This window comes from Oryzias latipes, chromosome 6, assembly GCF_002234675.1.
Source record: "Oryzias latipes chromosome 6, ASM223467v1".
In the NCBI taxonomy this organism is placed as follows: Eukaryota; Metazoa; Chordata; class Actinopteri; order Beloniformes; family Adrianichthyidae; genus Oryzias; species Oryzias latipes.
In genome coordinates, this window is record NC_019864.2 from 3924102 (window position 1) to 3950660 (window position 26559).

Here is a 26559-nt window from a genome sequence, read left to right on the forward strand (position 1 = left end):
AAACAGCAGCCTTCTTGTCAGGGCCACAGATGCCCCACCCCCTTTGTGATGTCAGAACTCCTCTTTCTCCAGACAGTCTTCAGCACAGCACAGTAGCATCAGATCAGGTAGAAACGAACGGATCTGCAGGAGCTGTGAGAACAGATCATCTAAAAACATAAACTGGATTGCATTTGTGTTCCACAGCAGTGGATGTACCCTCACCCTGAAGCAGCTAGGATAGGCCCCAGCAGCCCCCATGACCATTGGCAGGCATGCGCAGGCTCTGAAGATGGAGGAATGAGCTGCAGGACCGCAAACTTCTCATTTATTTATTGACACTTAAAAAACAAACAGTTTTCCATATTGTACTAGTGGATGGGTTAACTCGCATCGCTTGTGCTGATGGGGGAAACAGGATTTCGGGTTCACGTCTGAGGTCTGGAACCTGGTGAAGAACATGGAGTCCAGACTGTCTGCTTCCTAAGAGGGGGGGACATCAGCAGGAGCTCGTAGTGGGGAGGGGGTCTTCATGTTGCAGTCAGCATGGCTCCATGGCTCTGTTAGAAAGCAGAAACTGTTTCAAAGGAGTAAAAACTACTACTGAGGAATAATGTGTGTGTTTGACATGCTTCAGTCTGAAACCTCCACCAAGATGTTCCCATCTGTAAATAAATGTAGACAAGGACCAACGGCAGAAGAAAGAACCACCTGTGGAGGAAGGCTGCTGCCTTCAGTCAGTGTTTGTGTGGATGCTGGGACCGTCTCCTCCTCGTCCCCTGAAAAACACAATTAATGAAGCGCCTCATTTTCCCGAAAACCCCACGTGAATATGTAAAACCGGTGAAAGGTAACTGTTGTGCAGCGAGTAGCGGCCCAGCTGGATGTTGAGCCAGATGTTTCGTCGTTGGGTCCAGTCCCCCGGGGCCTCCACCTCGTACAGCCGCCCCCGGAGCTCCAGCTGCTGCTGCAGGAACCTCCTGCACACTGAACCACAAAAGGAGAACATCTCTGCTCCTGCTCATCCCTCAGGGACCACAGAAATGTTTGACATTTTCAAACAGCGCGGCTTTAGGGAATTCTGAGGACAAACTGGAAACTGCAGGTTCCTCCTTTTCATTTCACTTCCATCAATGATATCCAGCTTGTAGATGTTTTCTGACCAAATGAACTCCTCCTATAAGCTCTCACAGAGGAGGAAAACGGCAGAAATATTTGTTATCTATTAAAGCCAGGAGTGGGGTTGTATGGCCCAAAGGCATTACCCGCCCCATCCTCTCCCAAAATGCCCTCACTGGCTGACACGCCCTTCACTCTCCCCCTCTGCCCTGCCACCCTGGTCAGAGCACACTTTTCTTTTTAAATGGCGTCTTTCTGTTGGTTTTATCTCCATAGCAACCATTTTATTTTTTGGTTGCCTGGGGTGACCAACGGGTCTGTCATGTTTTGAAGAATCTGCATAAGTAAGTTCTGGTATTTCTTTGGCAACAGAGGTTTTGTCACCTTCCCCACATTCCTTATACAGTACAGTGAAAAAGTATTTGTATCTGTTCCAACGTTGTAATTAGTCACAGTTATTTTGTGATAAACAAAAGGGGGGCAATTACCTCTTAGGCAGATAGGATTGTAATTTTTCCCCTCTTGGTAAATAAATCATTTTGAAACTGCATTTGTATTTCCTTGGGTTTTCTCTGAGTGGTATTAAAATTTGTTTGATGATTTGATACCTTTATATGTGATTCAAATGCAAAAATAACAATTTTCACAGCACTGTATGTTCATATCCTATGCTATAATTTTTTGTTCAGCTTGAGCCAACGATTCGTAAATTATATTTTTACAACATGTTACAACAGTGACAGGAGAATCCCACTTTGGTAGCTCTCCATGTTAATGCAGTTAAAATGTACAACTTCTGATTCCATCATTTATTCCCAAGAAGCATCCAAATGATGAGTTTGGAGGCAATTCCTGGAAGGAGTTTAAATTTGAAGCAGGTACTAACGTCGTTTTTTTGTTTAATTTAAGATGGCTGCCTTTTCCCAAGGTCATAGGTCAACAAAACGTCAGTTGTGGTTGTAGAGTTAAGATGATGGTGTGTGTGCGAAATTTCGTGAAGATCACTGACGCAAAAGGTTTTTCCCAATATTGTGAAAAAATGTTATACTTGTCAAATTTCACACAATAGCCACCAAGCCCTACGTGCTGTGGCCATCCCATAATCATTTCAAAACTTCCTTTGGATATCACTGATGTGTTTTGGTTTTGTTAGTTGATTTTGAAAGATTTTTATTGAGTTTCGAAAGAGTCATGATTGAGAAAAATTAAAACATCATCGCTATAAGCTTCTTAAGCACTAGTAACAGCACCTCAGCTAAAGGCCCTGCTGTTTTAGTAATAACAACACTAACAATAATAAAACTCTTTTTTATTAGGAGCATTTATTTGGAAGAGTCTGGTCATATGATGTGTATCACGATAGGTAAAATCTAAGTAGTGCATGTCTCATAACAACAAAAACTGTTAGACGGACTGAACATCTAGCGTTCAATACCAGCTAGTTCTTGTTGACATTCTCCAACAGTGCAGTTTTAGGGAATTTTGAGCACACTGAGCTGCTCAGAGTGGCTCAGTGGGCGGTGCTGCCAACTACAGGTGGGGGTTTGAGTGGAAAACAAGAGTCAGACACTGAAGGACGCTCATGAACAATTAAATAAATATTATTTCGCCAAGTGAAATATCGCAACACATCAACAAATCAATTTTCTCTACATCCCCTTTTTTTATCCTTTTACTTGCAATGGCCTTCCACTCTGCTGTTCTCATTAGCAACCTTTCCAATGTCTTCTACCTCCCTCTTGCCCTTCCATATAAAATATTCTAAGTCCAGCACTGTGTGGGACAAATGCTTTAAAGCCTCAATCTCATGTTTGTCATTTATTTAAGAATTACCAGAAAGGCTCCTGATACTGTCTTATTCTGCAACTTTAACTTCATTTTACATTTTGGAAGGTCCCCTGTTTTTCCCTAAACATCAAATCTCTATTTTTCTCTCGTGTACTCTTTTTTTTTTTTTTAATGAAAATCTGAATGACTTTTGTTTTGGCAAACACATTTCTTTCTGCCTCTTGTGTTTCCTCTTCCTGTCTTTCTTAGTGCTCTTCATTTTTGCAAGCAGGAGAAGAATATGTAAGAGTAACCTGCAGCCATGCTAGCTGATAATGGAGCAGTGACTCCCAGGAACTCTTCTGAGGAGAAGGAGGCACAGAAATCCTGAAGGATCTGAAGGCCGAAGCCCCTCCTCCTGCAGCTCCTCCTCACCAGGAGCGTGTCCAGGACGGGCAGCAGGTAGCAGGAGCCACTCCAGCCATCGCACAGGCTGCCTGAAACAGCAGGGGGAGGGGTCAGCGTCTGAAACCATCGGAAACATATTTACAAATGGATCAAAAATCCTCAATAGCTCTGAAGATGCTAGAATTTTTTTACATAATCTTTATTGTAGTAGGAAAATAAGGTCATGATTAGTCAGTACAGGAAGTTTTGTGTCGGTAATTACAGCATCTTCAAAGCTATTGAGCATTTATGTTATGATTCATATCTCTATTAAATTTTAAAACTATAAGCAATAAAACAGAGGTTGACTTTCTAACAAAATTTAGTATAATAATAACAATGTAGCATGACTATGCTGACGAATCTTCATTACCACTTCAGATAAGTATAGACATGTATTCACTTTTTAAAAGTTCACTGATTTTTACAGAATGGTGTTTCACAGAGGTTGCACTTTGTTGACGGTCCCTTGGCAGCCGGCACAGCGCTCTTTCTGCATTCACAGTTTGAAACGAACAATTCTGATTAAAAGGAAATAAAAACGATCTTTTTTCTTTGAAAATGCTTTTGTAGTTCACTCTCTGTGTTAATACAAAAGGATTGAGATACTTGCTAACACATTTGAACGTTTATCATAAGAGTTATTGAAGCAGGAAGTCCGAATCTGTGAAGATCTAATTTAACCGAACTGCAGCTGCTCTATTCCCGTGTTCCTCCGCGTAGCTGATAGCTTGATGTTTAAACTCCGGTTTATAATCGTGTGTCTTTGCAATTCCAGGGATTCCAAACGAAGTTGTTCTGCATTATTCATATATCTGCAACTTTGTACCCCGAGGGGGGGGGGGGGGGGGTCTTCTTTCACGTCCTCACCTCTCTCCGTACCGTTCTCATGCTGTTCTCTCCTAGGTCCTCTTTACCGAAGTCACACAACACATTAGGGCTGCTCTGTACATTTTGTAGGAAATGTAAGACTTTCACCTTATGGTTGTGGAAGTACTGAATATAGAAACTATGCTAAAAGGCAGAGAGCCGCATGCAGCTCAAGAGCCGCCTGTTACCCCCCCCCTGCACTGAAAAATGAAGGTCCCGTCCCTCTGCCTCGCCGATAAGAGATGCAAATTTCGGCCAATCAGATCAACCAGAAAGGTTCCTGCCCCAAAAGTGACAATAACACCCCCTTAACACTGAGCGTAAATCCTGGTGAGCGCGCAAAAAGGAATTGACCGCGCAAGATCACTGCTCAGTTAGGATTGCGCCTGCGCGGTTTTAAGGTTCACTCACTCAGTTCCTAAATACGCCCGCTTAGTTGTCTTTACGCCCTTTCAATTATTGGCAGATATGTAATTCCATATGTGACGGTGAGGGATTTTTTATCACCGCGGAGATGAAGCAGCAGGAGTTGCGGTGTTGCGGTTAACCGCCCCCCCGCCAAGCACATTTCATTTGCGACGCGGCCGCCGTCGCAAATACAAGCAATAATTACAGTATTCTTAATTAACAAATAACTGTAACAACTAACTATCTAACTAATGAAATAACTATATAGGTGTTGTAGAATGACTGTGTGTATGTGTGGTTACGGTAGAACATGGGTGGCATTATATAAGTTTGTTTCCTTCCACTCCCTTTCAAGCAATATTTGATTTAATATCTAATTATTTTAAGTTTGATACGTCTTTGTATGAATATATAACTGATGATTGTAATGTGTTTGTGTACTGTTCTTATTTGATTGCTTAAAATGAACAATTTCAAATCAAATCAAATCAAAATCAAGTACCCTAGAAATTTCCCAGAAGTCTCTGCGAAAAACCAGTGTGCATCAATGCTCACTAGATCGGCGAATATAGACCACAATGCATTGCGTCGGAACAATTTTTGCCTAAAAATGCATTTAAATGTTTTTTTTAAACTATCAACGTTATTATCTTCAGAAGACAGTGGATTCATAAATGATTGTCGCAAAACGTTCGTATCTATTAGATTTTAACTTAAAAAAGTAGTGAGCATGGTGTCCGAATTGCTTTTAAAATCCAGGGCACTACATAGTCCTGCACTATATAGTTTTTTAGTAGTTAGGGGTTAGGGCGGGAATCAGACACAGCCCATGATATTTTGGCTTCTTGGAGCCAGCTTCCTGTTTGGAACGCTAGGGGGAGGGGTCACTCAGTCAAGTTCTCTTATACTTCTATGCTTGAAACACACCTTTAGGTTTGATGGAGTAAAAGCCCACAGCCTGGTTGTCCCGCCACAGCACCTTGCAGCTCTCTGTGCGGGGGTGCAGGGCGAATGAGATCTCCCCCAGCAAAGGCCGCTCCACCACCTGACTGAGCAGGAACACCACCACCCTCTCCATGAGGGAGCGCACCTACAGACGCAGAGCTAAAGTCAATCCTGAGCGACACTGCAGCTTCAAAGGTTTGCATCTGGTTTCAGAAAATTGAAGTGATGAGAATTTATCACAGAATATTGTTGATGAAGGACATTCAACAAAAATGCATGAGGGGGGGTCACAAGAGGTCAGTGGGTTCAGCCTGAGACTTGGATCAAGTGATTTAAAAAGTTAGAGAGAAGATGTGTTGTTTTAGTCTTCCATTAACATTTTCCTCTTATGGTCAGATAAATGAGCATAAAAATGTCATTTACTTTCATGCTACTACCTCCTGGCCGGCAGTCTTTCTCTGAAGGTTTGGCTTCTGTCGTGAGTCGTCGAGAAGTTCAACCAACACCAGAGACCATAACTACAGAGGGCTGCATGGTGACTTACATGGACCTCATTTGTTTGTCAAGTTGGCCACGCCCACCACAGATAGCTGACTCCTCATGATGAGCGTGAAACATCCTGAAGAAGACTGCAGGCCAAAAATGTGACGGTAAACGACACGTTTATCCTCATTTATCTGACAAAAAGAGAAATCCTACAGGAAACAACATGCTCAAAAATACAAACAGACATTTAAGTAAAAGCTGAATAAATGGAGAAAAGAATGAAAGAGATGAGAGTAAAGGATAAAACAAAAACTATCAAAAAGGGTGAAAAAACAAGCATAAAGAAGAACAAAAAAACTAGACTGTAGGTGTAACAAAGTAGCGTCACAGGTTCTGACATATTTGCAGACAGGAAGCAGCCTGGGTGAAGGTAATATTTTGCTGTCAATTTGTTTTATTTTAAAAAAGAAAGGTGTCCATAAGACTTTGTTTCCTGAATGTGACTTGTCAAAATAAGAGTCTTTAATAAGAATGAACGATGTTACTCGAGGTTGGCAAAGATGTTAGTGGAGAAAAGGCAAAAGTAGATAAGTTGTGGTGTCCCACAAGGATCATTTCTGGGCCTGCTGCAATTCAATATTCTACAGACAGGGCTCCAGACTGCGACCATTTGGTTGTGCCCCTAAAATTTTCAGTTAGGGGCCACTGTGCTCCTAGTGAAAAAAGTTAGTCTGGAGCCCTGACAGACAATCATAGGGAACTTATCAATAAGGTGAACACAGCGTTAAACAAAATAAAATCATGGATGGATTACGACAAATTATCTTTGACCCTAGATAAAACCAAAGTGATGTTTTTTGGTAATTACAACACTAATACTGAGCTCTCAGTTAAAATAAATAATGTCTCAATTGAAAGTGTTACAGAAATCACATTCTTAGGGGTTGTTATCGATAACAAACTAAGTTGGAAGCCACACATCAGACACATACAAACTAAAGTCTCAAAAGTATACATGACAATGCTTGAAATAAATAATCAAATCAAATCAAATCAAATGACTACAGTACGGCAACACTCTTTAAATTCTTTTATCAATATTTGATGTTGTCACCAACAATGTTCAGGAAACACTTGGAAGTTTCTGCTCTGATGGTGCTGACAGAGCATCTACCTGCACTAAGCCGCTTCTGGATTGGCTGGACGTCCGCAGCACCTCATCCAGAGGCCACCACCTGTCCTGCACATACAAAGCCACCACTGGGAGGGGACAACAGAGCATCAGCCTTTGATGCAGAGCATGAGCAGAGAGCGAGTGGAGGATCTACAAACCTTGTGTTTGGTCTTCTGGAGGGTGAAGAGCCAGAACGACACAGGGGGGCTGGTCGTCTTCAAACAGCTGCAGCTGCCGGACATTCTCAGCTCTTATTGGCACCTTAAGACAACAGTCCAGTAATGTTGTTTACCATGAGCTGCTGTGAGGCTTCAGGGGAGGAGGATTCGTTGTTGATCCTTCTTCCACTTTCGGCTTCTCCCATCAGGGGTCGCCACAGCGAACGAGTCGCATGGTAAATTTGGCAATGTTTTACGCCGGATGCCCTTCCTGACGCAACCTTCTCAAACCGGGCTTGGAACCGGCAGAGGTAGAGAAGGGAACAGGGAGCAGCCCGGAGTCGAACCCGGGTTTCACGGACGGAAGGCGCCGCAAACCAGCACGAGCTAAACTGGCTCCCCTTATTCGTTGTTGATCACTAACATATAAGCTAAGACCAGCCTGCTATCTGGCAGCCATCCATCCATCCATCCATCCATGCATCCAACCTCCCAACTATCCATCCTTTAGATCCACCCAGCCCCTTATCTACCAATCCACCAATCTGCTAATCAAGGGGTCGGGAACCTTTTTTGGCTGAGAGAGCCATAAACGCCACATATTTTTAAATGTAATTTTGAAAGATCCATACAATAATGTAGTGTCCCTTTCCCACATTGAGGCACAGAGACTTAACTTCTTTTAAGGTTCTTTATTCTGGTTACTGCAGGCCATAACCAACGCCGAGAGCGCTACTCCCAACTTTTTATTCCCTCACTGCCGCAACAGCCCTCCTTTTTCCCTTATTTGGCCCATAGCTGAACCCCATTGGTCCAAACTCCACAACGACAGGCTGAGCGACAGAACTGAGGGCCAATGAACTCCCCTTAACTTAGAACGCGACCCAACAGCCACCCAGTTAAACTCAGTCCGCTAAAATAAGTTTAAAAGTAAAAATACAAGTGAATGTGTGCATTTATGCAATTTCAACACTTTTAAAGTAAAATAAGTCTGTGGATTCTTTTTAATAGCATTGTTATCAAATCAAATCAAATCAAACTTTATTTATAAAATAGCGCTTCTCATGCAGTTGCGCAGCTCGGACCGCTTTAACATTAAAAACAGAAAACACACAATATTACAGTAAAAACCCAACCCACCCTTCACCCCTCCCACTCCCCTCCATTAAAACATATTACCCATGACAATGAATATTGACTATGCAATTTTGAATAAATAAATAACTAAGAAAACAATCAAGTAAGGCTTGTAAGGCTTGGCTCTGCTGTGAGGAAACGGTATTTGGGAATCTCTTCATACCAGGAGCCAGCTCGGCCATTGGAGCGTCGCCACAGCGCCCACCCAGACCGGGACAACACTGGGGTCCACTTCACAGCCGTGAAGCTGCAAAGTTAGACCCCAGCTGCCCCAGCAAGGGCAAGAACTGCAGCAACAACCAACGGCCAAGCCGGTAAGCCCTGGAGGAAAAGATCCCCACAAGAAACATGCTGTTGCTAATAGATGTTGAGTATTTCTTAGCATGAATGTGACTTCTGGTGCTGCGTAGTAGTTTTGCTGATGCTCTTGTCTGGTTGATACGTGGTGAGTTTAAGCTTCATGCAGGCGTTGAGACTTTCATCCATTAAACGTGATCGTAGGTCTGAATGTTCTGTAGATGTAAGAAAGACTGCTCACATGCAGACGTGGAGCCAAACACACACTCACGCTGCAGTATGTGACGGACAGCGTGTTTTAAGTTGTGACAATCCGTGTGCGACTCACCTTCCTGCCTGTGCCGACAACCCCCACCCCACCCCCCTTTCTTCCTCACACATACCGTCCCTGCAGCTGTGCGCTCTTTCTCAGAGACGGGGGTGCGCAGCCGCACACACTCTATGATATAATAGATAATAGTAAACTGATAGTTCTGGCGCAGAATTTTCTTCTCCAAGCACCGCTACTACTGTGCGCCCCCCTGGCATCGCATCGCGTCCGAGAAGGACTGGTCTAATTGAAAAAAAAAGATTTTATAATTAAAGATTTGTCTGCGAGCCAGATGTGACCATCAAAAGAGCCATATATGGCTCGCGAGCCATAGGTTCCCGACCCCTGTGCTAATCGATCCACTTATCCATGCATTGGTCATCTATACACCCACCCACCCACACATCCCACTATCAATCCATACACCCACCCCCTTATCTACTGTCCACTCATCCATCTGTCCATCTACTAATCTGCCCACTTATCCATCCATTGATAGATCCATCCTTACACCTACCCACCCCCTTATATACCCATCCAACAGCCCATTTATTCCTCCATCTGTCCACCCACTCACCAACCAACCCATCCATCCTAAGCAGGTTGATGTGGGCTGCTGGAGCCTATCACAGCTGTCATGGGGTGAAGACCCTGGACAGTATTCTAATCCATTTCAGGACCACATATGAACTTTTAAGTGACAACTCTGAGTCACAGATGAACCTGTGGAACATGTTATGGACCACATAAATGATGGGGAAGAAGTAACAGAAAACCCATCCATGCAAAGTCTACCCAAGAAAGACCCAGCTGGGATTGACAGGGTGGGATTATATGCGTTCGCTTCCTTCCACTCCCTTTCAAGCAATCTTTAATTTAATGTCAAATTAGCCTAAATTGATACGTCTTTGTATGAATGTATAACTGCTGATTGTGTTGTTTTGTGCAATATTCTTGCTTTGATTGCTTGAAAAAAACATTTCAAATCAAAATTCCTGTGATAGGATGGTGTTGATCACCCCACCAGCATGTAAAACTATGGCATGTACAGCATGATAATAACAATAGTAAAAGTTAAAGTCCAATCAGTTGCCCTGATCAATGACACAAGTTGTCATGTGCACACAATTCCTGTCCTGTGGGGAGCAGAGACATTTGGTAAAACCCTTAAAACCCTTAGTGCTGAGCATCAAACAAAGAGGGTCTTCGAATGATGTAACAGTGTAGTTAAACCCTCAAAGTGTCAGCCTTTATCTTGAAAGCATCAAAGGGAGCAGTTAGAGTGCTATGGTACCAGTTTGCTGAAGAGTATTTTACAGTGTAATGATCAAAATAAAATTTCCATCATTTAAAACTAAAGTGTGTATGTGTTTTCACAGTTTTTACAAAGACATTGCTTAACAAGGGTTATGGTACCTTAGATGACTTTGAGGACTGAAAGCACTCATGGTGAGGTCTACCATCCATAGAGGAGAGGTATATTTCAGCACTGGAAAGCAGCTCCGACTCCTGGAGAGCCGGCAGGTCAACGGGGAACATGATCTGAAATACAAAAAATGTGATGTGACACGGGAAAACATCCATCCTCATGTTAAAGCCCCCCTCCGATCATCTTTTGATCTATTCTAACAGTGTTCCCTGTGGTTATGGTATGTTGTTACTATGATTTTGGCACAACAAAAATGGTGAGCAATACTGGAGCTATCCAGTCGTACAGTTTAGATCCAGATTCCAGCTCAAACCAGGAAAACAAAAACACACATGGATCTACTTGTCTGACAGTGGAGGCATCAGAATAGAGAGCAGCATGGAGCTTGTAGGCAGTTATAGCAGTTGTCTCATAGCTGCAGGGTTTTTTTAAACTGTGTTTATTCATCTGCTCCGGATTCACAACCACTTGAATAAAAAACACTCAGAAATGCAATTTTAAGCTTAATTTTCTTTGTATATGTCCCCCATCATGTTTAACCCTTGTGCTATCCTAGGCACTTTAACGTTGGGAGTTGGGTCATCTAGACCCACTAGACAGTGCTCTGAACCTTTTTTCTTCAATGATTTGTGATCTTCACTGGTGTCCATGGATTACATGAAATCTTTCCACCTTTATCCACCTTTGTCATGGTAGGGAGAACACGTCAATGTGAGGGTGGGGTCATCTAAGATAGCACAAGGGTTAAAACACTAAGAGAACATTTTAAAAACACAATTTTCATAAGTGATGTAACCCTTGGTAGTCGCTTGTGCTACTGCCTGTTTCATGAAGATAAGAATTAACAATCACATCAATGATTTACTCTGTTAAAATTCAAATCTTTGATAAGTATTTTTTGTTCGTGACAGCGTTACAGAGCACTTGTTTCTTTTGGCTGCGTGATGTGCAAAGGCTGGGAGAGCGTTAAGCAGCAGTGTAGACCTGCTGATGAAAACCTGCTGTCTTCCCTCCACATTTTACCTGTTTACGTCACACGTCTAGATTAGTGACGTAACGCCTCACTCAAGGCTCTTCTGGCATTGGGAATACTTTTGAAACCGTAAACAGAACAGAAAAAAGAGAGGTGATTCGCAAAATCTAAATAATATATATAGTTTCGCCTGCAAATAAAAGCAGGTATGAAATAGAAGCGCGTGCTTATATTTTTTTTTTAACCGTACTAAAAAAAATGTTCTCAAAAGTTCTGTTTCCGTGTTATAACAAAGGTGCACAAACCTCTGTCTGAAAAACGAAACTTCATGACGTCACAAACTAGAATTCTTTTTCTCCGTTTATAAATATGAAACTGATTTCCATCATAAAACAAAAATCGCGGTCCGTTAAGCTTGCCGCAGTAATATCTGTATAAAAACGGCTATACCTGATTTGTGTTTGGCTGCCCTTTGACCGTAACGAGTCTGCGCAGGTAAGACAGGAAGCTGGTCAAATGAGTTTCAACATAAAAGCACGTTGTCCTTAGTTCACACATTAAAAACAGGGGTGGCGAACAAGTTTGACACAAAGAGCCGAAATTTTTAACTGTGAGAGTCAAAGTGCCACACCACACAATGACCTGCCAGACACACACACACACACACACACACACACACACACACACACACACACACACACACACACACACTTAAAGCCGTATTATTTCCAATGACACATTCCTCTCCTTACAATGCAACAGTGTGTTTATTTCAAGGAAAGTGTCCACCCTCAATACACACATGAAATACAGCTTAGCCAGAGTTAACACAGAGGCTACCCTGGAGGTCAGATACCCCCTCCACACACACAGGAATTCATTTTATTATTATTGTTTATTTATTGTTTTTAATACCCTCTGGTGGATTTGAGTGTGGTTAAAAAGGTGAAGAAGAAAAAAACTAAATATGAATGGAGGCAAAGAGCCACTGTATGGTATTTTCCCAACCACAGAGCGCATTGGATTATGGGGCTCAGTTTCAGTTATGGGTGCTTTTTCTGTATTTAACACACACAAAAGGCGTGAGTTCTTCTGGGTTTAAGATGTTTTATTTTGAAAAGGAAGGAGCGGAAAGACTTTGTTTTCTTAGCTTGACCTGCCAGAATAAGAGTCGTCAACAAGGATCAGGATGTTGCTCGGCCTCAGTGGATCTACTGCCAGCCGGCTGCTTCTTCTCCGGAGAAGCCTGACTTCAGGAGTCTCTGCTTCGGTGCGTTCATTCCTTTTAAACGGCGTTGTTGACAACAGAAGGTCACGAAGGACAGTAAATACCCGGATTTGGTTTAGGTTTTAAGGCGAATGGACTGGAGAGGGACAGTTAGGAAAATGAAAATGTGCATTGCACATGTCATGAGCGTCTATTTTACACTTTCACTATTCAGGAAAAGGAAACGTATATACACAAATATAGAATGATTAAAACCCTTCATTAAATGTGTGTAAAGCTGCAGGACAGAAATGTTGATGGCTGCAAAGAGTAAAGGGGAAAACTGAACCACCAGGAATCTATAAGAGACTAAAACTCTAAATATATTCATCAACTGGCCAAAACTTACCAATAGGTCCATTCACACACTAAAACCACAAGGTTATATATACTAAATAAATATAATAAAACATTTAATACAGAAATAAAACAAAGAAATCCATTATTTTAAAATGTTCTCAGGCTTCTTTGATTTGTGTTTAAAGACAAGATTTAAAAGTGCAGGCGTCAGCAATAAAACAGTCAAGGTGAAGACAAAGTTTGACAAAGTACAAATTCAACAAAATGTGCCAGATTTAATTGTTTCTATTACAAATTTGCAGATGTTTTCAAAAAGGGATTTGACTTGTTAAAATTCATATACATAATGTGCATAATCAGTGTTGGCAGTAAGAAAAAAAAAGAATGAAAATAGATGATTTTTAGTTTAATAATAAATGGATAGCGCTATCTCGAGTCAAAAAGTGTATTCCATCCGTCTTGGTTTAGGACTGTCATTCTTTGTGGAAACGTGACATTTATGTTTTGGTCATTTATGCAAAAGAACAAAGTATTTAGCAAGCATGTCTTTCACTCATTTCTTTGATTCTGCAGAAAGTTCTTCAGGGAATTTTTCTTTGTTAAACCAGACTTACATCATTTCACAGTTTGCAGGTTTTCTCTTTGAGTTTCAAGCAGATGGGAGAGTTTGGATGAAGCTGCTGTGTTGCTGGCTGTGGTACCCTCCCCTCTCCGATGACCCCTGCCTCCACTGTTTCTCCACAGGCAGCGGCTGTGGACAGGGCTCTCTCCGCCTTCAGGTTCATATGCGGCGATGAAGGAGTCTCACTGGGTGAAGCAGTCAGAGAGCAGCACGGCAGGGACGAGTCTGTGCACAGGTCCGGGTTGATCTGGGTCATGGACTGTACATGAGAACTGGACTGAGTGACCTCACTCACGTCCCAAACAGGAAGTACCTGCTGGTTCCAAGAAGCCAGAATCCCATAGACTTTTATAGAGAAATAAACAGCTGTTACTCAGTCATTCTATTGGTCAGAAGAACCATTCTTGATCTATCATGTTTTTTTTGCATGTTCTTGGTAATCCTCATTTCTATGATTCTTTTTCTTTATTGTTAGTTATAAACTGACCACGAGCCTCAATAAAAGTAGGTGGTCTCATGGTGAACGTGAGAAGTGGTAGGGGTGTGGACTTCCAACAAGCTCACTCCTGATTGGCCAGAGTGGTTGCCATAGAAATGTCGACTGGGGCCGACCTGTTTACTGTATACTGACGTTGTCTGGCTCCAACATGGCGGCATCCAACATGGCGACTGAATTGACTTCATTTGGTTGGAGCTGGAAGTAAACCATTTTCTATGGATGACCTCACACTCGCTCGCTCCAGTGGTTATATATAGTCAACGGTCTGCAAACATGATTTAGTTCATTTGGCTTCAGCTTCATGAATGATTAATGATAGTTGGTATGAAGAAGTTGAAATAAGTGTTTTGCACTGCTGTCCAGATGTCGGCCTCCAGATGTTGTGGTGTTTCCACGCTGTGTGGAGGAGGTCAGCGCTTTGGCCAAGACCTGCTACAAACACAACCTTCCCATCATCCCCTTTGGCACTGGGACTGGCTTGGAGGGAGGGGTTGGTGCTCTGAGGGTGGGAATGTTTTTCCTTGTATTGGATGCATGTATTTCTATAAAAAAAAAAAAAGGAGAGTGAAATAAATGTAAAAATGTTCTTTCTTTAGGGTGGGGTTTGCTTCAGTTTAAGGAACATGGACCAGATCCTGGACCTCCACCCAGAGGACTTCGACGTGACAGTAGAACCTGCTGTGACTCGGAAGACCCTCAATTCTTATTTGCGAGACACAGGCCTATGGTTTCCTGTGGGTCAGTGATGAGCTGTTTTTGTGGGGAGGGGGGTCACAGAAATCAGAGATTTGAAAACTGTTGCCAGGAAAAAGAGAACTATCAAGCTACGTTCACACCGCCCTCAGCAACACGCGTTTAAGTGATGATTTTCAAATGAAAAGTCTATGTAAACGCGCATATGTGGACGTTTTGGGCTTCTGCATTCAAAACTCTTGTGTACGCAAGTTTCCCCGACCGTTATTTTACTCTACGTTCAAGGCACGCCCCCACTAAACACGTGTTGAATGTTAAACCAGGTTTAAAAACCAGGTTGTAAAAGGTTTGTTGATATAGACTTGCAATTGATATTTTACACCAAGCCTATTCCAACTGTAGGTGGTGGACATGCGATTGTCTCGAGTAGTGACGGTAAAGTGTGAACATCATGCGCTAAGCGTGTGTTCTTGAGAGCATGTGCCGTCCTCGGTGTGAACATCAGCAGTGTAAAGTCCTGAGCCACGTCAGCAATGTTCCATATTTACAGAATGGCGTTTGTTTGTGTCAGACCCCGGAGCAGATGCTTCTCTGTGCGGCATGGCTGCCACCAGCGCCTCCGGCACAAACGCGGTGCGTTATGGGACCATGAGGGAAAATGTCATCAACCTGGAGGTGGTGTTGGCAGACGGGACCATCGTGCACACAGCTGGCAAAGGACGCCGTCCCAGGAAAACGTCTGCCGGCTACAACCTTACCAACCTGTTTGTGGGCTCAGAAGGCACACTGGGTATTATCACCAAGACCACGTTACGTCTGTACGGCATCCCAGAGGCCACGGTGTCGGCCGTCTGCTCCTTCTCCTCCGTGCAGGCTGCCGTGGACAGCACCGTGCAGATCCTGCAGGCTGGAGTTCCCATCGCTAGAATCGGTAAGACAGAAGCAAAGACACCAGGGACTGAAGCTTCACTTGTGGGAAGCCTGACGCTGTTAGCTGAAGATGCTGAAACACTAAAGAAGCTTTCAAATGCCACAGGTGATACAGAACGGAAAGGACCTAGTTGGACGTTTATACACTGACCAAAAATATAAACGCCAGTCTAAGGCACACCTGTGCAATAATCATGCTGTCGTATCAGCATCTTGATATGGCACACCTGCGAGGTAATGGATGGATTGTCTTGGCAAAGGAGAAGTGCTCACTATCACAGATTTAGACAGATTTGTGAACAATATTTCAGAGAACTGGTTATTTTGTGTCTGTGGAAAATGTTTCACATCTTTGAGTTCATACCATAAAAATGGATGCAATAACAAAAGTGTTGCATTTATATTTTTGGTCAGTGTAGATGTAAACCGATGCAAAAGAGCAGAACAGTGTAAGTTTTATACTGGATTAGGAGCAGAAAGTGTAGAACGGTAGAAATTATGCTAATCTTCTTTGTCTCTCCCCTGTTCCTTTTTGTGTGTGTGTGTGGGGGGGGGGTTACAGCTTTTGTCATCCCACCTACTTTTACATTTGACAGAATGACATGATCTACCAGTAGAACAGTTTAGTATCTTTCTACAGTAACCCGTTAATAATGACAGGAGAAAACGTCCACATTGCAAAAATAGTTTTACATTTTTTGTGGATCATCTCACATTTGAAGGAAGATTCTGATTTCTTATTAAAAAGCGGTTGGATGGTCCACTTGGCTGCATGTAGGGCTGGTGTTTCCAAGGGGGGACAATGAGCTTCATCCAGTGTGGGTCCTTGGGCAAGACCCTTAAAATCACTGCCTATGTAGTCACAAGGGGACATGCTGAAGGGTGAACAGCATACTAGTTTCTCATAATCAAGTGTAGAGAGGTAGAGGCTACTCAGGTGGACATGGGAGAAGGTGGATTCAGAGAGATATGGTTAACCACCATCTTTTTAGACTTCCCCTCAGACGGCAGAGTCCAGAGTTCTCCCCTGCTGTCTGCAGATGCTCCCACCTGCACCTGAAGGTCATTTAGCAGAATGAGAATGTTAGAATTGAGAACCGTTAACTTCAACTGTGATCATCAGGTCCTGCAGCCTTTATTTCTGCTTCCAAATTGGTCTTCTTTCACTCACACCCCATTTTCAGGGTTACAGATGTGTTGCTTTGTCCCATGACAGTCTTTGAATGGAGGCCTGACATTTGTAGAGCCAACTTAAAAGAGTCTCAACTTATGAACCCAGCATGTGCATGAAACATGACCTACGGAGCACTTTGTGGGTCAGATCACTGAATTCTTCTGGAACTTCATTGAAGTCAAGGCAGCTGGCTGTGAACCTTGAAGATGGTTGTCTGAGGTTCAGCCACACCCGGAGATTTTCCTGAACGTTTTTGGGATTCTTCCAGCTTGAGTGGAAGATGAAAAGACAGAAGAGGAAAGCAAAGGTTAAACTGGATTCCATTTGGAAAATGGATTTCCTGCATGGGGAACAATAGAATGCCAGAGTGGGCCAATGCTGAGGAAGAAACCCAGAGAAGAGATCAATACCCATTAAAAAATGGAACTGATCAGCAAAACACATACCTTTGCACTGGGAATCTGTGTGTGTGTGTCTGTCTGTGTTTCTTTCTCCATGTGTGTTTGTGTATGTCTGAATGTTTGTGTGTCTTTGTTTGTGTGTTTCTTTCTCTCTGTGTGTTTGTGTTGTGTATGTCTGAATGTTTGTGTGTCTTCGTTTGTGTGTTTCTTTCTCCATGTGTGTTTGTGTTGTGTGTTTGTGTATGTCTGAATGTTTGTGTGTCTTTGTTTGTGTGTTTCTTTCTCCATATGTGTTTGTGTTGTGTGTTTGTTTGTGTATGTCTGAATGTTTGTGTGTCTGTCTGCGTCTGTGTGGGTGTTTGTGTTTGTTTATGGGTGTCTGTTTCTTTGTCTGTATCTATGCATATTTGTGATCCTGTGTGTGTGTGTGTGTTTTACAGAGTTCCTGGATGATGTGATGATGGACGCCTGTAACAGGTTCAGCTCCCTCTCTTATCCTGTTGTCCCAACGCTTTTCCTGGAGTTCCACGGATCGGAGCGGAGTCTGGAAGAACAAGTCAACATCACAGGTGTGTGTTTGTGTTTGCAGATGAACATGCTCCCAGAGCTCAAACCTTTCAAAATAAAAGCCCAAACAGTTGTAGATCAAGTTACCTCTATGCTCACCTCGTTTCTGGAGTAAAATGTTGCTCAATGACTGCTTAACCCTTGTGCTATCTTAGATGACCCCACCCTTCCATTGAGGTGTTCTCCCTACCATGACAAAGGTGGATAAAGGTGGAAAGATTTCATGTAATCCATGGACACCAGTGAAGATCACAAATCACTGAAGAAAAAAGGTTCAGAGCACTGTCTAGTGGGTCTAGATGACCCAACTCCCAATGGTAAAGTGCCTTGGATAGCACAAGGGTTACACTGCCTGGATCCAAATGAGTTAAATTGATTTTACTTTTCATTGAAAAATGAAATGCATAAAAAAAAAACATAGATGGAAATTTGCACAGAAAATGAAATATAATTCCTGAAAAGGGTATTTTTAGAAGGTCCAATAGTTGGGAGCATAGAACCCAGCTGTACACATCATTCTAAAATCACTTGCTGAACTGTTCAAAGTTCAATGGATCTTGTAAGTTCTCCCAGAGAACAACATTTTTGGAGGATTTGAAGCTTTTGCCTCCGGAATGAATATTGACTGTAAACGACAAACCTTTAAACTGTACTCTGATACACAGAACCACAAGTTTTAAAGTGAACAAAAAGCTGGTGTGTTTTTTACAAAGGTTGTAAGTCACTGAAGTGAATGAAAATTATTCATTTGGGAAAAGCTGGACCCCAAAGAATCCGGTTTAAAATACAGAGTCTAGGCTTTGAGCTTCCTGTTGGAGGAACCACTGGAAAGACCTGGACGTGGATCATGTGTGTTTCTGCAGAGGAGATCACTCAGAGCAACGAAGGCTCAGACTTTCAGTGGGCTCGAGACGCAGAGACACGGAGCCGGCTGTGGAGGGCGCGCCATGACGCCTGGTACGCCGCACAGGCGCTCAGACCGGGCTGCAAGGTGAGCAAAGCTTCTCCTCCAGGAGTCATGCTCCCAAAGGTGCAAACATCGACTCCAAAGATAGGAATGTGAGGCTGTAGCATTGCCCGTGGCACTCGAGCTTCAATATTTACCAGAACGTGCAGAAAAGGGATTGAAAGCTGTTTTCCTGTGTGTGTGTTCACGTTGGTGCAGGCTTACTCCACAGATGTGTGCGTGCCTCTATCTCGCCTGCCTCAGATCATCGTGGAGACAAAGGAGGACCTGATGGAAAGCCGGCTAACAGGTGAGCAGGGATGATAAGAAGCAGCCTCTTCAACTGAACCAAAATCCCCCACTTTAGGGACACTTTCCAGATTTGACTCACTGGGAGAAGCAGGACAGTGATCTTTGTATTTTTAACATTACTAGGTCAATTTCAAGCAGGAAACATTACACAGTTACAACGTTACTGTTACTACGCTAACTCCTTACCATGTTAGTGATATGTTAAAAAAAACACAGTTCCACATTGGTAAATGTCAGCCACTTATTCATAAAAATACTCAACCTTGTTTGCAACTCGTACGAAAAACAGACAACACATAAAGTTGATAACAAAGTCGATTCAACATCAGTAAACAAAAAAAGAATTGAATCCAAATAAAAGGCACTCCAGATTGTAAGGCTTTATAAAAAAAGGGTTTTAAGGTGTCTTACAATGCAGAAAATACAGTAAGTTCTTTTACAAACAGAATTTTTGTATCTGCTCCTGATTCACAAAAAAATTAACATAAAAAACTCTTAGAATTTCAGTTTTAATCTTAATTTTCATTAAATATCTCCTTCACCATGAGAAAATGCCACAAGAACATGGTAAAAGTGCCACAAACAGAATCTGAGAAAGATCTCAGCACATAGACATAAAGGAGATGAAGAAAAACACAACACTTCTGTGTCAAATCCTCTTAAGAAAGCTTTCAACTAATGTAATAGAATACACAACTGTAAACTGCTGCTGTGTTGGCAAACTGGAAAAGTTTCAAATAAATTTAACAACCTTTTTTATAAGATGCTTTCTTGAGGAAGATATTAAGAAAGCAGAATCCAGGTTAGTTTATTTATGAAGCAGCAGTCGGATTCAAATGACAGCCTTTAAAGCGACTAACAGATGTGTCAGGTGAGGGGGCTGGAGCAGGACCCAAATGCAGAGATGGGAGGCAGGTGCTTCCAAAAACAAGGGTTTTAATATAACAAGCAGGGAAACCAAAGACGTAACTGGTGGTGTGAACAGCCTCACAGGGAAGTAGACAGTATGGAGCAGCACAAGGGGAAGGCAGAGACGAGACATATATACAAACAGGACTGACAAGACACAGGTGAACATGATCAGAAGAGATTGGGACCAGGAAGTAACGCTCAAACTAAGACGGGCAGGAAGAAGCCTTCAAAATAAAACAGGTGGTAAAATCAACACAAACAGAACCCAAACCACAGCAAGATGACATGGAAGGGTTTCTGGTTTAGATCTGATAATGGCGCCGATCTGCTGGGCTCGGTCTGAGAAGATCTGAACGAGACAGAAGAACACAACATCATGTTTTCTAGTGGAGGAAATGGCAGGAGAATCCCATCAAGTATAAAAGTTCTAAATATGCTTTGTCTTCAGGACCCATTGCAGGCCATGTGGGCGACGGAAACTTCCACTGCCTGATGGTCGTGGACCCGAGTGACCCGGATGAGCTGCACAGAGTCCATCTGTTCACTGAGAGGCTGGCCAGGTAAAGAGGTGTAGAGTCCAGGAGAGGGGGACAGGTTTGCCGCTCATATACAGTTACCATTGATTTCCAATGAAACGTCTATGTAAACACTTACAAATGCAAATTTCAGACTTCCGCAGTTAAAATTCTCGCAAAAATGCGTTGCTTCGCGAGTTTCTACGACCGTTTTCGGGCTCTACAAACATAATGTGCGTCCATTGAACACCTGTTGAAAGTTAAACCAGTTGAACTTTGACCAATCAGGACTGGAATATGGTAGTGACACTTGGATGGCTTCCTTTTTAATTCAGGGACGTACCAACCATTTGGAGGAGAAATAACAATTGCGATTTGTGTCTTTTATAAATCAGAATAGAGCTGTGAAAGAAAAAGCCTGGAGCAAGATTCACTGGATTAGAACCGCTTCAACATTTCGCACCTAGTCTCTTCCAACTGCAGGTGGTGGACACGCACTAATAAACAAAAGAAAAAGGGCTATACTGGCGTTAAGAAACCCATGCTAACATTCATGCTAACATCCAGGATTAGTGCAAGAAACAATGTTTTTCATCAAAATAATGACTTTGGTCCTTCACCTTCAGCAGAGCTACACCTGTCCATCTGACAGATCTTTTAGAGAACCTGCAGGGATGTTCCTGCTGCCTCCTGGAACATCGCCCACAGGTGGACTAACATGAAAGTCTTCCTGCAGTCCGGCCGGTTCCACCGTATCTCAGCAGGGTTCAGAAGACCTTAAACTTGGACTCATCTGTCCGGGCCACCGTCCAGTCTTTCTGGGTCCAGCTTCTGTTCCTCTGTCTTTTCCGGAAATGTTTTTTCTTGACATTTCCTCTCTGATGCTGGTGTTTTGTGGGTTAAACTTCTTTATCTTCTTAACCTGCACACACTTAGGAGTTTTTCCTATTCCTTCTTCTGTCCCTGTTGAAGCCAGTTTCTGCTGCTCTCACGGAAAGGGTTACCTGCATGATGGAGGTTTGAAGTTTCTCAAACTGAATCTTCTTGTCTCAGCTTTGCAATCAAAGTTCTGCTTACCTGAGCCTGGAAACACCAACAGATGCTGCAGAACCACAGAGGAACGCTGTTCCTGATTCTCTCTCATCGTTTGCTAAAGGCTTTTCTGCTGATAAGTCTGTCAAAACAACACAGCTGAGGTGCATGCATTCCAGATGTCGGCAACAGCCGGACAGACATGTAAAAACGTGGCCCACTTTCTCATCCTGGCATGACAAAAACGCAGCCAAGAAGTCTGGGATGAACAGATCAGACCAGGAACTTTAACTTATCCTGCATGTCCCAATTCTTTTTTGGTGCAGCCCCCTTCCTCTACTGAAGTTCCATTTAGGGAAAGGAAATCTCTGAGAAACTATTTCTAGATTAAAGCAGAATATGAAACTGCAGTTATCCATGTAACAAGCTGACTTCATGACTATTCTGAAGCACTGATAATGCATCAGCCTGTAGAACCTCAGAGAACCTCAGAGAACCTCCATAGGCACCAGAGACCTGAAATATTGTTCATCTTCATGATGCTGTGTAACTTTGTTTAGCTGCATAGTTCATTTCTTTCTTGGTCCTTCTTTGGTTCATTTGTTCAATCACCTTAGACAGTCCTCCCATATCATCATTCCTCCACTGCTGTGCTAGATTTTCCAAAACATTTGACCAGATTTTAAATACAGCAAACAAGTTTAGAGCTTCTCAGCAGCAGATTCTTGGTTTTGAGTTCATTTGTTCACTTCCTCCGTGTCCTGTGCTGTCCTCCACAGACGAGCGCTGGCCATGGACGGCACGTGCACCGGGGAGCACGGGGTGGGTTTGGGAAAGAGACGCCTCCTGTGTGAGGAGCTGGGACCTTCAGGCATCCAGGCCATGCAGAAGCTCAAGAATGCCCTTGACCCAAAGAACCTGATGAATCCTGGGAAAGTTCTGCTGCAAGGAGAAAGATGAGGAGGGGGGGGGGGCAGCTCCAATGGGGAAAATGAAGCAAATCAAGAATGAATGCCACATTATTGAAGATAATCATCTTAATGATATTTGCTTTAATAACAGCAGACAGTTTGCACATACTGGTGTAGAATCAGGTTTTTGTGTGAGTTGGTGCTCAGAAATTAAAACCTGATAAAAGTTTTTGTTTTGATTGTTAAGAAATCTTTCGAGATGAAGTAGACATTGTTTATGAAATAGTTTTTGAATATTTTTAATACTATTTGATAGCAGACCAGGAGCTCTCAAACTGCTAAAGTTTAAATGTATAATTATTTTCCTTTATTTTGTGGTGGTTGATGGAGTCCACCCTCGATGGCATCTGCCAGGATCTGGATCTCCTTCCAGAATCCCGGTTTTGTGACAAAATTGTTCCTCTTTTCAGTTTTGCAGCAAAATCTGAATTTCTCTTTCTTTCAGTATCTTAACCCCAAAATTTAAAAGACCTGGTGGAATCAATGACATTATGATAATAAAGTTCTGGTTTGAAAAATTCTATTGTTTTCATTCAGATGGATTTGTTTGAGGGGGGGGGGGGGGTCATTTTCTTCAGTCAATCAGGAACTTCAATCCAAAAGTTCCTGATTAGGTTAGATTTACGACAATATAATATTTTATGTAATAAAATTAATTCATTCGTCTTCTAAACCCAATTTGTCCCTTTCTGGGTCACGGGGCTGCTGGAGCCTATCTCGGCCTCTTCTGGGCGAAGGAAGGGGGCATCCTGGACGGGTCGCCAGTCTGTCGCAGGGCCACAATCACACACCCATGCATTAGAGTAATCAATTAAGCCATGAAGCATGTTTTTGGATGGTGGGAGGAGAAAACCCACGCATGCACGGAGAGAACATGCAAACTCCACACAGAAACCAGGGCTTCTTGCTGTGGGGCAAGAGCGCCAACCACTGCAACACCATGCAACACAAAATCTACTTTATTTGGTTATAAAAAATGATTTTCAAGTATGCTATTGTAAAAAAAAACAGTTAAAAACAAATTAAAAAAATAATTTTGTCTAAAAAAGTGTAAGAAACTACGGTACATTAAAGGGAAAATGGATTCAAAGTATCAACATTGATTTAATATTGGTCAAATGATTTTTTATAGCTTGCCCGAAATCTCCAGCCCTCAAAGTTGTTGTCAGTGTGAGATGGACTTCAGAACTTTGTAAATCATACTTGTATTCTTCAGAGACAAACCCAGTCCGTAGTAATGCCTGTAAAGATACTTTTACAGGTAAATACCAAAACTGGAGGACGTGAACCAAGTCTGTCTGGAATTCTTGTAACAGAAAAGACAAAGTTGAATTCTGTTTAAAAACAGAATACACTTGACAGGGTTTAGCATTTTTCCCCGTCACATGATTCCACACATATTTCCATACATGGTCGACGAATTGATACATAAAAGATTTAACTAACTCTGTGATGATGCAAAACATTTGAATTATTTTACCGAAATTGATCAAACCTAGATATTTGTTATTCATTCGGCATTTAAAACTATAAATGAAAATGTCTTTGAGCAAAGAAACTTACTTTTGCTTCTTTTTAATTTAATCATTAGAAACAACATTTTTAAAGGACATATCAGCTTTGAATATTCAAACATTCAAATTTTTTATCAGGAATTGTTTAAAGTGCTGTGAAAACGTTATCATATGTTTAATAACCATGTGTTCCATCCATTTTCTTAACCAGCAGTGTCCCACGGAGCTGCAGGAGCCTAACCTGCCTGATGTTTGGCGACGGCGGGGTACTACGTCTTGGACAGGTCGCCAGCCTGTCATTGGACACTGTGGTTCACCTTCAACCCATTGGAATTGACCTGACTTGGTAGAAGCTAGCTTGTGATTGGGCATCTTTTTGATTACATCACATGTTCCTAAAGAGACAACGACAGTAGAGACACAACAGGAAGAGAAGCTGACAAAGTTTGACAGAAACAGATTATTGACCCTCTGGTGGATTTGATGCCTTTTTACCAACAACATCTTGTTCATTTGTGTGGTTTTCAACCGATTGTGAGGATTGTGCTCTTGGATTTTTGTGATGTTTTGAGTTTTTTTCACGTTCTTGTCCAGGTTCAGGTTGTTCATTCAGTCTATTTAGGTGTCTGGTTTTCAGTTTCTCATGGTCAGGTCATCTGCTCTGCTTTGCCACCTTTTGTTTTTCCATGGTTTTAGTTTATTAATTACATGTTTCTGCCACCATGCCTGGCTCTTACACCACCAGTTCCTGACACCATTACTGTTGTTTTTCTCACAATCACAATATCCCCTTCATCCCTAAGTATTGATTTTCCTTCACATTAAAACAGCCACAACTCTGAGAAAAGCTGGAAACTCCCATTCAAACCTCTCAGTGGAATTTTCGCTCCATGCAGGTGTTAACCAGGCGGCGCTCTGCTGCTCCACCCGGTGACAGTCCTGACATGAACATGGTGATGCAGCATTTCATGAGGATAACAGTCATGATAATGCTGATGAAACATGGCGATGCTGAACACAGCCCTGTCGTTACGTTGAGGGTGGTGTTGCTAAACTGAACAACACATTGTAAAGTTGAGATAGTTGAGGAGGACACCACTGATGGAAGAATGTCATGAAAACACTGACTGGAATATCCCATGATGCATTTCAACAACCACCAAGCTTCTGGAAGAACCTGTTTTGGAAAGATTAAACAAAGATGGTCCAACATCACCTCTTTGTTCAGACACAAATACCAAGAAAAGAAAACTGTCCCTTTTGTGAAGCATGGAGGAGGCTTTGTCATGGTTTGGGCTGCACTGCTGTTTCAGAGTGTTTGAAAGTGCAGGTTCAATGAAATCTGAAGACCATCGTTCTTCTGGTCCTAGCCTTCATATTTCTTCAGCAAAATTTTGTTGAAGATTTTTGTTTGTGTGACGAGTAGAACACCTGCTGACAACACCAGTAAGAGAAATCCTATGATTGTCACAAGATGGTTCACAAAAGGTTTCTTGTTTCTTCTATTTTTCTGATTTTTTTTTTACTTTGGACAGTTTTAATTTATTTCCAGACTGTGAGTTCATCTTTAATTAAGCTTTCGGTCTATGTCTGAAAAGTACGGTGGCCGAGAGGTGCAAGACACACTTATATTTAAAATACTTTCTGCTATTCTTACTGTGTGACAATGATAGAAATTATACGAATTTTGCAGGTTATTCTCATGTTTTCATCTGATGCTGATGGTTTTCTGCCTTTCACATAGGAAAAAGAAGATATGTTGTTTTTGTCTGATTTTGCTCAATAAATCAGAGTGACATGGGCTCCTGGTCATGCCCCCACACCTGTGCCCCCACCCCCCGCGCGCACTCCTGAAAATCCAGGCCAATCCCATCCTGAGGAATTACCGCGCGTCTTGTCTCCGTCTGTCTGTGTTTGTGATCGGAGCGTGCGCAGTGCGCGCGTCCATTGTCTGATCGGCAGCGGCGGAACGGAGGACCGGAGCACCGATCCGAGCGCAGGGGAGCGGCTGCACCGTGACCTCCATCACCAGGAGGGGGTGGGGGTGGGGGGTGGGGCAGAGAAGCGACCGCTGGCTGGAGCGGCGTCGCCTGTTCCCGCCACGTTCTCCGCGCCACAGGCAGACAGACAGACAGGCAGGCAGAGAGACAGGCAGGCAGACAGACAGACAGACAGACAGGCAGGCAGACAGACAGAGAGACTGACAGACAGACTGACAGACAGACAGGCAGGCAGACAGACAGAGAGACTGACAGACAGACTGACAGACAGGCAGGCAGACAGACAGACAGACAGACAGGCAGGCAGACAGACAGAGAGACTGACAGACAGACTGACAGACAGACAGGCAGGCAGACAGACAGAGAGACAGACAGGCAGAGAGACAGACAGACAGACAGACAGAC

General features: G+C 42.7%; 2 protein-coding genes across 13 annotated transcripts; one reads left to right on the forward strand and one right to left on the reverse strand.

Annotated features, from left to right (window-relative positions):
• Positions 1 to 291: 291 nt before the first annotated feature.
• Positions 292 to 12088, reverse strand: LOC101160145 (protein FAM169B). Of its 12 annotated transcripts, none has more exons than XR_002289671.2 (9): positions 11950 to 12088; positions 10514 to 10639; positions 7354 to 7456; positions 7196 to 7281; positions 5518 to 5680; positions 3301 to 3362; positions 835 to 966; positions 631 to 758; positions 292 to 539 (listed from the first exon to the last, which is right to left on the reverse strand). XR_002289671.2 is itself a non-coding variant. In XM_020701561.2 (9 exons), exons 1-8 carry the CDS (start codon positions 12055 to 12057, stop codon positions 717 to 719), a joined length of 822 nt encoding a protein of 273 aa, XP_020557220.1. In that variant the 5' UTR covers positions 12058 to 12088; the 3' UTR covers positions 292 to 539; positions 691 to 716. The 12 variants fall into 12 exon arrangements, 9 of the variants coding, with proteins under 9 accessions (XP_020557220.1, XP_004086265.2, XP_020557212.1 ...); XR_002289670.2 differs by having other exon boundaries at positions 612 to 758; XM_020701561.2 differs by having other exon boundaries at positions 691 to 758.
• A 549-nt stretch (positions 12089 to 12637) lies between these two features.
• ldhd (lactate dehydrogenase D) lies at positions 12638 to 23161 on the forward strand. The gene is made up of 10 exons (XM_004086260.3): positions 12638 to 12769; positions 13811 to 13923; positions 14551 to 14692; positions 14784 to 14925; positions 15452 to 15811; positions 17826 to 17954; positions 18816 to 18943; positions 19118 to 19208; positions 20571 to 20682; positions 22449 to 23161. The coding sequence occupies exons 1-10, from the start codon at positions 12689 to 12691 to the stop codon at positions 22627 to 22629; spliced, it is 1479 nt and encodes a 492-aa protein (XP_004086308.1). The 5' UTR covers positions 12638 to 12688; the 3' UTR covers positions 22630 to 23161.
• The last annotated feature ends 3398 nt before the right edge of the window (positions 23162 to 26559 follow it).